This window comes from Marmota monax, unplaced genomic scaffold, assembly GCF_021218885.2.
Source record: "Marmota monax isolate L192 unplaced genomic scaffold, Marmota_monax_Labrador192_F-V1.1 WCK01_AAM20220418_F8-fsc00269, whole genome shotgun sequence".
Lineage (NCBI taxonomy): Eukaryota > Metazoa > Chordata > Mammalia > Rodentia > Sciuridae > Marmota > Marmota monax.
The window spans coordinates 537208-549586 of NW_026694072.1; the positions used below are offsets into that span (position 1 = coordinate 537208).

Below are 12379 nucleotides of genomic sequence, written 5' to 3' on the forward strand. Positions count from 1 at the left end.
TCGCTGGGATCCAGAGCTGCTGGGATCCAGAGGGGGGTGAGGGGAGGACCCACCCAAACAGAGTCAGGAAAGCCACAGGTTAGAACAGGCTCCTTGGGCTGAGCACGGGCCTGGCTGGGCAGCTCCCGGGAGCGGCTGCCAAATCTCAGCCCGCCTGCACCTGAGGTGTCTGGACTTTTTTTCAACAAGCATTTCAGCTTTTGTAAGTTACTGTCACTGCAAGGACACACACCCAGTCCAGGGTGATGGTGGCCTTCGGGAAGGAGGCAGAGGAACAGGCCCTGAGGATGCTCCTCTGCACGGGTCACCTCCGCCAGCAGAACTGGGGGCAGGCAGGACAAGGGGCCAACGCTCCTACCAGGTGTCTTCCCGCCACGTGGGATGTCTGTGCATCCGGGGCCCAGCACCCTGTCTTGAGCCAACCAGGCACCCAGCTGGATAAAAAGCACAACAGGCATCATGTGCTCAAGTACAAATTTAATAAAGCCTCTGACATGTCTTAATAAGTTACCTACAAAAACAAAAAAACCACAACATTTTAGAGCCATCAAGAGCCATCAAGGTGCCAGTGACACCAGCTATAAAAGTAGACTAAGTGTTTTATAGTGCAATGTCCCAGCTGCTGAGGAGGAACGTTTAAGTGGAACCACCAAGTACCCTCCTCGTCACACAAACAGGTGAAGTTGACATTGGTGCTTATGGACCACTCTTCAAGCCCCCACTCTGGTTCTCAGTGCAAACCAAGATGGGCCCCGTCTCCCTGGGCAGGTGACACGCCACCCAGCACCTCCACACACAGAGCACAGCTCCGAAGGCGCCAGGTCCACAGGAACAGAGATCACCAACTAGTCTTAAGCCATGATGACAACTTTGTGTCTTTAAATTCCTCACCACCTTTTCACCAAAGTGAAGCACACATTGTCCCCCAGAAGCCCATCCCCCAGAAGCCCGGGGCTCCTGCAGGCCTGAAGCAGCACCTGCGGAAGCCCTCGGGGGCGGGCGGGCACTGGGAGAAGGCCGTGCCTGCTTTGCTACCAATGTGCAGGATGGCGCTGAGCGGGTTTCGGCGCTCCCTAGAGCTGTCGGCACTAAACCAGAGCCTGGAGCAGAGGGCCCGGGTGCTCCTGGCTTCTACTGTGGCTTCAACTGGGTGGTGGGGATGCAAGAGGAACGTGAGGAGGTGGGAGGGTGGGTGGCTGTCACCACAGACCACTCCCAGGGCCTCGGCCTCAATTCCCTGGATCTGAAGAAAGTTCTCGGGATAAAGGGGAGAGGCAGGCAGAGGAGCACAGCAGCTGGAAGAGGAAATGAAGTAAGAAAATGAAATGGAAACAGAAAGAAAACAGGGACGTCCACACAGAGGCGGTGAAGAGGTGAGTGATGTCCTCGCCTCCCGAGCCCTCAGCGCAAAGGCTGGGCTCCCTGCCGAGGACGAGGGGCGGCAGGACCCAGATGCTCAGGAGCAAAGCCACTGCCCCTGCTGATGGGAGTAGTCCCTCAGGCCAGGGTGTGCTTCCTCATTAGGTAACAAGTGGGGCCGGGAAGCAGGGAAGAAGCCATGGACCTCTGGGCCAAGAAGGCCATGTGACAGCCATGGGTGCCGGAACGAAGCAGCTCTCAGGGCCAGTGGGCTCTCTCCCAAGCCAGGATGCAAGGTGAATGCATAGGACAGGAGCCTGCCAGTGAGGCTCCCTGACAGCGGCCTGCTGCTGAGGACTCCTGGGAAGGCTGCGCGGGCGTGTGGCTTCAGCTGGGAATTGAGAGCACCTGGACTCCTGGTGCTCTGGGCCTCCTGGGGCAGCAGCTGGGCCCAGGCGCCTGGGCAGAGACTCTGTGGGGTGCATAGAGGCTTGGCAAGGCCTTACCTGAGTAGGGTTCCCAGAAAGGAAGGAGAGGATCTCCTGTGTAGGGGCGTCGTGTGCTCAGACCCATGAAACCACTCCAGACTCAGTTCCTGGGGCTGCTCCACACGCAGCTCACTCAGAGGGTTAAGAGGGGAAAGACTCAAAAGAGACCCAACTATCAAAAAGAAGCCCCTTTGCAATCACCAGGCCTGGGCCTCAGGCCCCTGGAAAGTAGGAAAGAGGACCCACATAGGCAGAATCGGGAGGTTTATTCTCCACACCCCCTTCTCCTTGGCATCGCCGAGAGCGCTGGTAGCATCGCCCTGTGCGTCTAGAGTTCTTGAGGCCACAGGGGAGCCTCATGGCTATAGAGGGTTTGGGGGCCGATGTCACCTGATGTGTTGCTCCTGTTCCCAGGGCGAGCTGCCTCCAGGAGCCCGAGAGGGCAGGCGGGCAGGGCCGGGTGGGAGCTAGGAAAGCTCAAAGCCCGTGTTCATGCTGATGGCGTAGCGCAGCTTCTCCCGGAGGACGCTCTTCTTGCTGTAGTTGGGCAGCTTGAGCAGGTTGAAGCAGGTGGACGAGGTGGGCAGGCGGCCCCCGGGTTCCCGCTTGCGGATAGTGAAGAAGCCCCGAAGGACACTGCCCAGGGTGTCTCCAGTGTCCTGTAAGCACACACCATAGTCTTGGGTCGAGAGGCATGTGGCAGGGCCCATAGCAGGGAGGGGACCTGGACAGTCTCCGAGTACTGGGGTAGAAATGGGTGCTGTCCTCTGGGCGAGCAAACACTGCGCTAGGTCAAGCCCCAAACTCAGGACAACCGAGTTGAGAGGCTGAGGATCCGGAAGCAGGCCCAGCCCCCAGGGCTCCAGGGGAATCCTTCTGACTTAGCTCTCAGAAATGGGCCCTCTGCTGCCGGCCGATGACCACTTAGCCAATTTTCAAAGAGCAGAACACTGGACAATTACTCTAGGGAGCAGAACATTTCTGAATGCAGACTGACATCTCCTGCCTAACCTCATCAGGACTGCGGCCCATGGCAGACGAGAACGTGCGTCAGCTTTCCCTTATGTATGCAGGCTGAGGACTGCATCTGTCCTACATGAAGAAGGGACAGGTGCTCAGACTGTACATGAGGAGAAGTGGCCACACCCAGAGGCCACGGGGCTTTTATGGAATGGGATCCTATTAGACACACACAGTGGGCAGACTCACGACACAGAGCAGCTGACCCCAGGCCACTCTTCTTCAACAGCAAAGAAATGAGGCCACTTGCCCAGATACATATGGCCAGCAGGCAGAGGAGCCGGTGTGCTAGCCTGTATCTGTCCACGTCCTGAGCATCCGTCCTCACCCACACTGCCCCTCAGACACGGAGCCCTGGCCAGACCAGCAGCCACTAAAAACAGCATGTCCCCACCTCCACCCAGGTGCCCATCACCAAGGAAGGGAGAGAAAGGACTTCCAGACAGTTGGGTCCCACTGCAGCCTAGGTTTGCGGGCGCCCTCTGGCCCTCAGGCCATGAGACCTGTGAAACCTCACCAGCTCCCAGGAGCCCAGCCGTCACCTTGCTGACGTGCAGAGCAGGGGAGGGCCCCACACAGCGAACACAGCAGACCAGGGGGAGGTCAGGGAGCACCGCCCCAGACTGCTCTTTCCCCATTGCGGTACCTGATCATCCGACACTTCTACACAGCGGATGGAGAACGGGGGCTTGAGGTAGGCAAATCCCAGGAGCGGGGGTCTGGAGCAGCTGGTCACAAACTGCAAGAGAAGACGGGGTCAGAGGGCACAGGAGCCCCTGCTCCCAGTCACCTGGGCACATGCACCCTCTTGGTCACTGCATCACTGACCACTGTTGAACCAGGGGAGGGGTGACAGGGTGCTGCTCTCTGGGATGAAAGCACATGAAATCCTCCTCACCAGACAGCACTGGGAGGACGGGTGACTAAGGGGAGCTTAGGAACAGCGCCAACTCTCACTCAGGAAACTGGTGTGACATCCCCAGGAGGCAGGGCTCAAAGGGGATTGTCACGCAGCCAGGAACAGAATGGTGACTGACACCCTTCCTTAGACCATACAATGGCAGCACTGAGAAGGGCCAGGCTGAAACTGATGGTGCTCCGTGGGTGCCCCTGAGTTGGGGCCTCAGAGCTGGGCACAGGGAGCCTGGTGTGAGTGGTACCAGTGCTTTACTCAATGGCACTCAATGGACACCCTCAGTGTCCTGCTGGGTTCTCAGCCACACGAGGAGACCGTGGGCTGCTCACCTGAACGCTCTGGCCTGCTGGCGTGCACAGTGGTCTGAGTGGGGCTCCTGTGGCCCCCCTCCAAGACACTCATCTGCTCTTAGCACAGTGGGAAGGACCATGACTCTGGAGCCAGCAAGGCTGAGGAGCAGACAGGGTACCCGGCACTGGCTGTGGGCCCTGCGGAGGGCACCCACACTTCCCTCCACAGCACGGACTCCAGGCATTCTCCAGACAGCAGCACCTGTGTTAGAGCCCCAACCGCGCTGGCTCCTGTCTGGACAGATGCATCAGAACAACCTGAAGTCCGTGAGGGAACTAGCCCCTCCTTAATTCAACAGTGACCAAAATGCTCTTCTCTAGAGTATACAGGCATAGGCTACTTATGACACCAAAATTCAGTGGCCAATTTGGAGTTTGGGTCTTATAAATATGACCACTTAAACAATGTAATGCAGGGTTGTGAGATTCCTGAGATCATGCAAAGACAGTTTTATGTACGTCATACTTCAAACAGTTAAAGGTCTTGAATGTATTTCTGTTCTGTTTTATCTATAAGACCATCACAGCAGCTGCTGCTGCTCGTATGTGCACTGCACTGCTGTGCTCCCCGGCTGTCCCCATGCTGTCCCAGGCACTCCCAACACAACCTCATCCCCTCACTCCAGGGACACTGCACCTCCAGAATGCAGGTGGTCCTGGGCTAAGGATGAGGGACACACAGCAACTGCACATCCAGCCAGGCGGACGCAGAACTGCTGCCTGCTGCAAGCCGGGGCTGGCTGCCACAGGAAGGCTCTGGTACTCGGCTCTAACGATGTTAAAAGACGCACAGTCAGCTGGGCGCGGTGGTGCACAAGTGTGATCCCTGCGACTCAGGAGGCTGGGGTATGAATTCAAGGCCAGCCTGGGCATCTTAGAAGTTGTTTCAAAATAAAATAAATAAAAAGGGTTGGGAGTATAGCTCATTGATAAAACACGGCTGGTATCAATTCCCAGTACAAAAAAAAAAAAAAAGCAAAACGCAGAGTCCCATCATTGCAGAGTACAAGTCCCATTTCCCCCACCTGGCTCTGCAGCCTGTGTGCAGTCCCTGCGAGGGAGGCTCACACGCAACCAGGAGCGCAGGTCTGGTGACAGGCTACTCAGACGAACACTCACGCCCACAGTGTGGGCCGGCGACTGCACAGCAAAGAGCCCCCGGCTGTCCTCTCTCCAGAAGAGAAAGGGCGTGAAGCCCCGCACACTGGAAGCCAAAGCATGGGAACGTGAGCCAAAGCTCCCAGAGTCAACTTCTGGAGTCATGTCCGCCTTCTGTCCCAAGTCCCTGAATGAGAATGGAATGGGTGGGAAGGTCTCGGCAGGAAGGAACTTTCCCTGGAACACCTGACCAGGGAAAAGGAAAACCAGCAGCCATTTGAGTTGGTGGCAACAGTGCCACAAGCCTCACCAATGGGGCCACACAAGACTATCTGAGAGGGGCTGGGGTTGTGGCTCAGTGGTGGAACACTTGCCTAGTATGTGTGAGGCACTGGGTTCAATTCTCAGCACCACATATAAACAAATAAATAAATAAAGGTCCATCAATAACTAATAAAAATATTAAAAACGAAAGATGACTGAGACCCAAATGCCTAGAGGAAAATATTTCAAGGCACTTAATTCACTGCCAGAGTCTGGCAAGGTGTTCACAGTCTGCTGCCAGACAGAAACACAGGAAGCCAAACAATGACTCTGTTTTCATAAAAACATACACATACATAACACAGAACAAGTCTGTGTGCCACCCAGTGTTCTAAAGCACCCACACTCAGCAGATGTCAGTTACCAAAACACAGTGCGGTGGGCAACGTTCACAGGCACGGAAGCAGGGAACTGGCCAAGGTCAGTCCCTCTGTTTGCAAAATATACACCGATACCAGACTGAGGAGAGTGTTCCCTGGGGACACCGAGTGTGTTGCATGTACATGTTTCACTACTGAGAAGAAGGGGACATGGAGGTCGTCCTGGGGAGGCAGGAATGTAGACCATTTAAAATCCTACATTGCCGGACCGTTCAGGACTGTAGGGCTATATAAACATCACTTGTCTGTCTTTCCTTAAGATAATAAGCATCATTTACTTCTACACTGAAAGGAAAGAAGGAAAAATGATATCAGCGAGGCCAGCGCAGGTGAAGGGAAGAGGGAGCCCTGAGCCCAGAAGATACATTGGTGGCCCGTGCAGGGACTGTCCCACAGGCCTCGACTCTAAACCCCTCTCTGGTTACTGCTTGGTAGGCTGCCTGGGGAAAGGAGGAGCTGGTGACATGAGGTCCTCCTAAAATCCCACCTGTTCCAGTGTAAATTGGTATCAGCTGCCCAGGGTTTATGAGACTATCCTCGCCCCCAGGAATAATAAAATACAGGTAATAATAAAGTACCTTCAGAAACATGGCTCTCTCCTCAGGTGTGAAATCAGAGGCCAGAATATCCCAGAGCCAGATGATGACCCTGTGACTTCCATGAAAGCCACCGTAGTACACCGTGTGCTTCCTGAAAACAACCAGAGAGGGCTCAGCAGCACGCGGTCGTCGGCACCGTCAACACAGGCTGGCGGGGCAATACAGGCGAGTGGCACAGCCGCACAGCAAGCCTCGGCAATGCACAAGTTCACGCCTCGGTGACCCCAGCTCCCTGGAAGCTCGACGGGCACAGAGAAGCCCAGAAGCCCAGTGGAAGCCACCTGAGATCCCAGGACACCATGCTCCAGAGCTCCAGAAAGCCAAGTCCTGAGATCGTCAGTACCTGGGCAGACACGTGGGTGGGCTTTCCTCCAAAGCGGCCCCGCCACTGCAGGGAGGCGGCGGCGGTGTGGCAAGGGGCTCTGGAATTCTCTCCAAGAGGAACCCAGTGAAGGAACTGCTTGCCTTCTAGAAGGCCTAAGAATTTCAGCTTTCCCTTCCCACCACCCTTACTTTAAATCTTCCAGATCAATCTCTGCGTTGTCACCAGAGATGAGACGCTGCAGCTCAGGGGTAGAGAACATCCGGATCCACTCGGGTTTGATAATGGAACGGAAACCACTAATGAGGGCGGCTGTCTGGTTTTTGATTTGGGTGTGCATTCGAAAGTGTGCCATCAGATGGATGTAACTAATTCTGTTAACAAGAAAGAGAAAAGAACGGGAATTAGAGGACATGGCAGGCTGTAATCAATGCACTCAAGGATGAGTCTGGTCATTTCCGAACCATCTTACAAAACACAAATAACACCAGAGCATTTCTCCAGACCAGTAACAGTGACAACCATGGTGACAGTTCTCCTGAACAGTACACTCTGTGCCACTCTGAGTGCACCCAAGGGCATGCTCCCATTCACTCACCCGGAGGCCCCTCCCACTACATCAGGAATTGAAGTGAGATTCTCACAGGTAAGAAGAGGGTCCTTTTGTACCAAAGGTACTTTTTGGACTTCTATTTAATCTCAGCCTCCTGGACACAACCGAGTATGATATGATTAAGTCCTCCAACAAACCTTAAAGTAGAGAAAGACGGTTTCATGTTGAAACCTTAGTGCAAACTTGCTCATCCGGCCCAAGAGTCTAAAGTCATGAGAAGGCAGACCCGCAGGATGCTTCCCACAGATGCAGTCAAGTTACACCTCAGTTCAACCTGGAAATCAGAGCAACTGCCCAGTCGAGGCGGTCTCATGGGGTTGGTGTTTATGAACACCTGGTCTCATCCAGCACTGCAGGGTGTGATCTGAGCAGGCTGAATGTACTCCAACAAGCTGGCTGGCATCAGTGACTCAGGGCTTAAAGAACATGAATCCAGCCCAGCTATGACTCTCACAAATTCCAAGTAACTATAGTTCAAATAAATTGGTTTTGCCCCATCATGCTCAGGTGTGAGACAATGACATCGAAAACATTCCTATTTTAAAAAATCTGGTAGCACACCTGAACATTCACACATTAAAATACGAGTCTTCCTATCACTGCCACTCCTCCCAGGCAGTCTGTGAAGCAGGCTACTGATACTGTTTCAGTTTCTGGGGCAGGTGAGGGCTGGAGCATGGGAAACTTCAAAACCCAGTAAGTGAGCAGGGGAAGTTTCTGGGTCAGTCTGCAGGACTGACTTAGGCTTCAGGCTTAGAACACAGGAGTCTATGAAATGAGTTTCACGTTAGGCTTCACAGCAAGGGAGGAGTCTCACTCCAACTCAGCCTGCACAGACCTACCTTCTTGGCCAGCGTCTGCACGCCACGTGTACACACAGCTCAAACCATGGTCCCTATGCTATGGCTCCCAGCAAAGGTGGCTCCCTGGGGGGCCATACCCCACACCCATACTATGTGACCATGGCTGTCACTGACAAGCCTTTCTTTTCAGCCAGATATTCTGGAAGCTGTTGTAGGCAGACATTTCTCAGGTAGCCCTCTCAAGAAATGGTTACAGGTGGCGTGCAGGCAGGACCAGGACCCCCTGCTCTTGGTGACGCTCCAGTCTGGTCCAGTCTCCTCCCCAGGGAAGTCCCTTCAACCTGGGCTCTTGGTTCTTTCAAAGTTTTCAAACTGGTGCCCCGTGGCCAAGTGGCAAAGCTGGTGTATTTCAATCATGATGAATCAGGTGTCTGTTCTTCTGACTATTCTGACAGTTGAGATAAAAAATTCCCCAAACATGCAGACTGACAGAAGCACCCAATCTGAGAGAACAGGATGCTCGGGAACACTGGGCTGTAACAGCCATCTGATCCAGATGACTCACCAGGTGGGACTGAGCCCTCACCTGTCACTGAAGAGACTCATGCCCAGATTAACAGTTCAATCCCAGCTGAGCTGGCACAAAGACTGACAAGAGGGCCGACGTCTACTCCTCCTGGCAGGTCCCACTGTTTAATTAGGCAAGAACAGGGCTGGGTGGACGAGAGTGCACTGAGGGGTTTTGCTTCTAGGGACCCAAAGGTTTGACATTTCTGACAGATTCCTAAAAAGCACGTTATCTGAGACAACAGCTGCGGGGTCTCAGCTCTCCCTCGGTTCCCCATGTCTAAGTACGTGTCTGCTGCATCTGAATTCATCACTGCGTCTTCTTAAGAACAGCATTTCCTACAACTGTCACAGGCTGTCATTCCAGTGTGAGCTGTCTCTCCAAGGTATCCCTGCATCTGTGCACTCCAGGATCAAGAGAGTGTGCCTCAGAACTCATCTGACTGCACCCAGGGTCACCATCACACTCCCACCAACGCCATGGCCTGGGTGCCTCTGACCTTAGAAGAGCTACCGCAAAAAATAAATCGTCAATTCTTATTTTGCAAATCGAATTTAATACAATTCTGGCCTATGAACTGTAACCAGTAAATTCCATTATGATATTTATGGCCTCCTTCTACTTCAATCTATCTTAATAAATTCTCATGTAAGCCCAGAGAGCCAGAATGAAGTCTTTTCAAGTGGTGACCTTAAAATCTAATTGCTATACTCACTTATTTTCATTTGTAACAGGAATGGTCTTCCCTCCAGGAATCAGTTCATGGCAAACAAGCTGGGGAGAAGATGGGAGTGATTACTAGAGAGAATTCTAATGTGGAAGTAAAGCTGAAAGGGCCCGACACCAAAGTCCATGATAATGACGGAATTAAGATGGTAGGTGTTTGGTGGCGATCATTTCTCACAAAACCTTCAGGCTAAACATCAACTCCACGGGCAATATAAAAGGTTTCTTCTCATCTGATCTTTCAATATTTGCACGAAGGCTGCGGCATGTCACAGAGGGAAACCTGGTGGGCCCTGGCAGGATGTTAAGTCAATGTTGGTAAACCATACTTGGGAATACTGTGCAGCTATTAAAAAATATGGTGAGTGTATACTTATTGAAAAGGGACAAACAGACGGTATGCCAGTATACATGGTGTGAAAAAATATTCATAAAATGCCCATGGGAAAAAGTCCAGGGGGGACACAGGCCTACAGGGAGCCCCTCCAGGCACTGTGTTCTAGGTGGTTCTCATCTTCATGTTCATATTACAGTTGAATTTCTTGGTCACGTTTCACCTGTTTCCCACGAAGGGTTTTAGGGAACACCCCGACTGAAAGCCAGCTGGGAGAATCATTCTGTTAGACAGCAACTTCTTTCTTTCAAAGAAGGGTTCAGTGGCCAAGTGACTGTGGGGACTGGAGGTCAACACACAGAACCAGGGTTCCAGTCTCCCAGGCTTCTCAGGCCCTTGCCCAGCAGCATGCTCAGGGCCTTTGCGGGGAGGGTGGGCGTGCAGGCTCCCACAGTCCAGTCAGGATTCATGTTTGGTAGACGATACTTTTGCAAGATAAGCAAAATGTGACCTCTCTGAGGTGACACAAGCCTCAAGTCCAAGAAGCCAGCTCTGCACTAACTAGCTCACGGTGTGTCTCCAGAGCAGCCCTCAGACCTTGTGCACAGAGAGCCTCACAGGTGTCTCCACTGGACACTACTTCAGAGACAAGCCAAAAGGAGCATCTGTGGCAGGAACAAGCCCACTGCCACGATTTCCTGTTCCTCTTGATGAATGCAAACAAGGACAGGGCTGCTCCTGGAGACACTTCTTTGGTGGCATCTCCCAGCTTCAGGCCATAAGGCTCCCTTTGCAGTGGCCAGTCAACGTGGAAAAGCAACATTAAGCGTGGGGAATCTTCTGCCACCTATGAATGGCCCTAAGATGCCATATGAGCAAAGTAGCACCTCTGTGGGGACCTCCCCAAGGGATGAGCACACAAGGTCCACATGGAAGGAAAGGGGGAGCCTTCCCACCTGACCAGGTGGGAGAAGGGATGTGGGAGGGGACAAGAGACCAGCTAATGGGCAGACCTTGGTTCCTGGATGTCTTTCTGAGGGAAACACAAGCTGGGCGGGTCTCAGGAAGCCCATGGAGGGCAGGAAGGAGGCCAGTCAGGAAGGCAACCTACCTGACCCATGACGTCCTCATCATAGGATAGTGTCAGGCCCAGGTCAGCGATGTCCCCATCGTAGCGCTAAGGGAACAGAGAAGGGGAGATGTCAGAGTCAAGGACCCTATGCCTCTCGAAGAGTTCCAGAAGCCTTCCCTGAGGTGCTGCTAGGGCAACATTAACAACCGTGGCTGCTCCCAGCTGGGAGCGAGGGCCACTCATCACCCAGAGGGAGGAAGCTGAGTCTCAGCCTTGAGAGGGGGTGCCAGAAGAGGAAGTGGGGCCCCCAGCAGCTACAGGGAGAGACCATGACGACAGGGTGAGGCTGAGCCCTGGGGGCTTGGCTCAGTCACCGGCCATTTTGCACCAACCTTAATAGAGGTGAGGTTTTTATAGAACTCTGAGTCCAGAGAGGGAAGTTCATCCACGGAGCTGTAGAAGATGCTATGGTGGTGCCCGAGCAACTGGCTCAGGAAGAAGGAGGCGAAGGGCACATCCACCACGATTCCCTGTGGGGCAAAAGACACGAAGCTTATGACTTCACTGTCCAGGATTCTGACTCGGCGACCAGACTAGGGCATCTCTAGGTCCCACCTCAGTCTTCAACTGGAGAGCTATGCCTCCCCATCGTTAAACAAACACAGCTGAGGGCCCCTGGGGACTACGAGTGTAGGCTTTGAAGCCACACAGCCCAGGGATGAGATCCCAGCTCGGCCACACCAGGCCAGCGTGTCGGCTTTCTCACTGTGAATGGGCTCAGAGTAAGTCTCTCAGTACAGGACCGAAGCACAGCCTCAACCTCTGCCGGGCTCTCTGCAGCTGCAGGGACAGAGCAGGGCCGTGGGCACAGGCAGAGGGCACAGAGACAGGCTCTCAGACGCTGGCAGGGAAGCTTCCAGGAAGAGGAGATTCTAAGTTAGGCCTAGAGGAGCGCCAGGCCCTAGGGTGAGGCCACAGGCACGCCCCGGGTGGAGTGTGGGTTTGTCTGGTCACAGCCCTGCCTGGGGGGGAGGGCAGCCACGAGGCCAGACAGGAAGGCCCTGTAAGCTCACTGCCATCTGTGTTCCACAGGTTTGCACTTTATGTAGGAAAAGGACTGGAGGAGGACAGGAGGCAGGGACACAGCTGGGCAGCCCCTGTATAATGTCACAAGAAAACGTGTACAGACTGAACTGTGACGACGGCTGAAAGGAATGGAGAGAGGCATGTGGACTGCAGAGATTCAGAAGGTAGGGTCACTCAGATTGTGACAATGACCTGATGAGATCTGTCCAACTGATCTCATCACTGCTGTGACCGTCAGAGGAAAGGGAGAAGGCGACAGAAGTGAGGCCTGGGACATGGGGAGGCTGCTCAGAAAAGGCAGAGGCCAAGCTTCTTGGCTAG

General features: G+C 53.8%; 1 protein-coding gene across 7 annotated transcripts in view; it reads right to left on the minus strand.

Annotated features, from left to right (window-relative positions):
- Positions 1–460: 460 nt before the first annotated feature.
- The window catches only part of Ube3b (ubiquitin protein ligase E3B), a 52270-nt gene continuing 40351 nt past the window's right edge, over positions 461–12379 (minus strand). For all 7 annotated transcript variants that reach the window (XM_058585540.1, XM_046464310.2, XM_046464313.2 and 4 more), the window contains 7 exons: positions 11365–11502; positions 11012–11077; positions 9556–9614; positions 7048–7230; positions 6514–6625; positions 3514–3606; positions 461–2506 (listed from right to left, as the gene is read on the minus strand). In XM_058585540.1, the coding sequence (XP_058441523.1) occupies positions 2315–2506; positions 3514–3606; positions 6514–6625; positions 7048–7230; positions 9556–9614; positions 11012–11077; positions 11365–11502 (843 nt within the window). In that variant the 3' untranslated portion in view covers positions 461–2314. The remainder of the gene's footprint in view (positions 2507–3513; positions 3607–6513; positions 6626–7047; positions 7231–9555; positions 9615–11011; positions 11078–11364; positions 11503–12379) is intronic.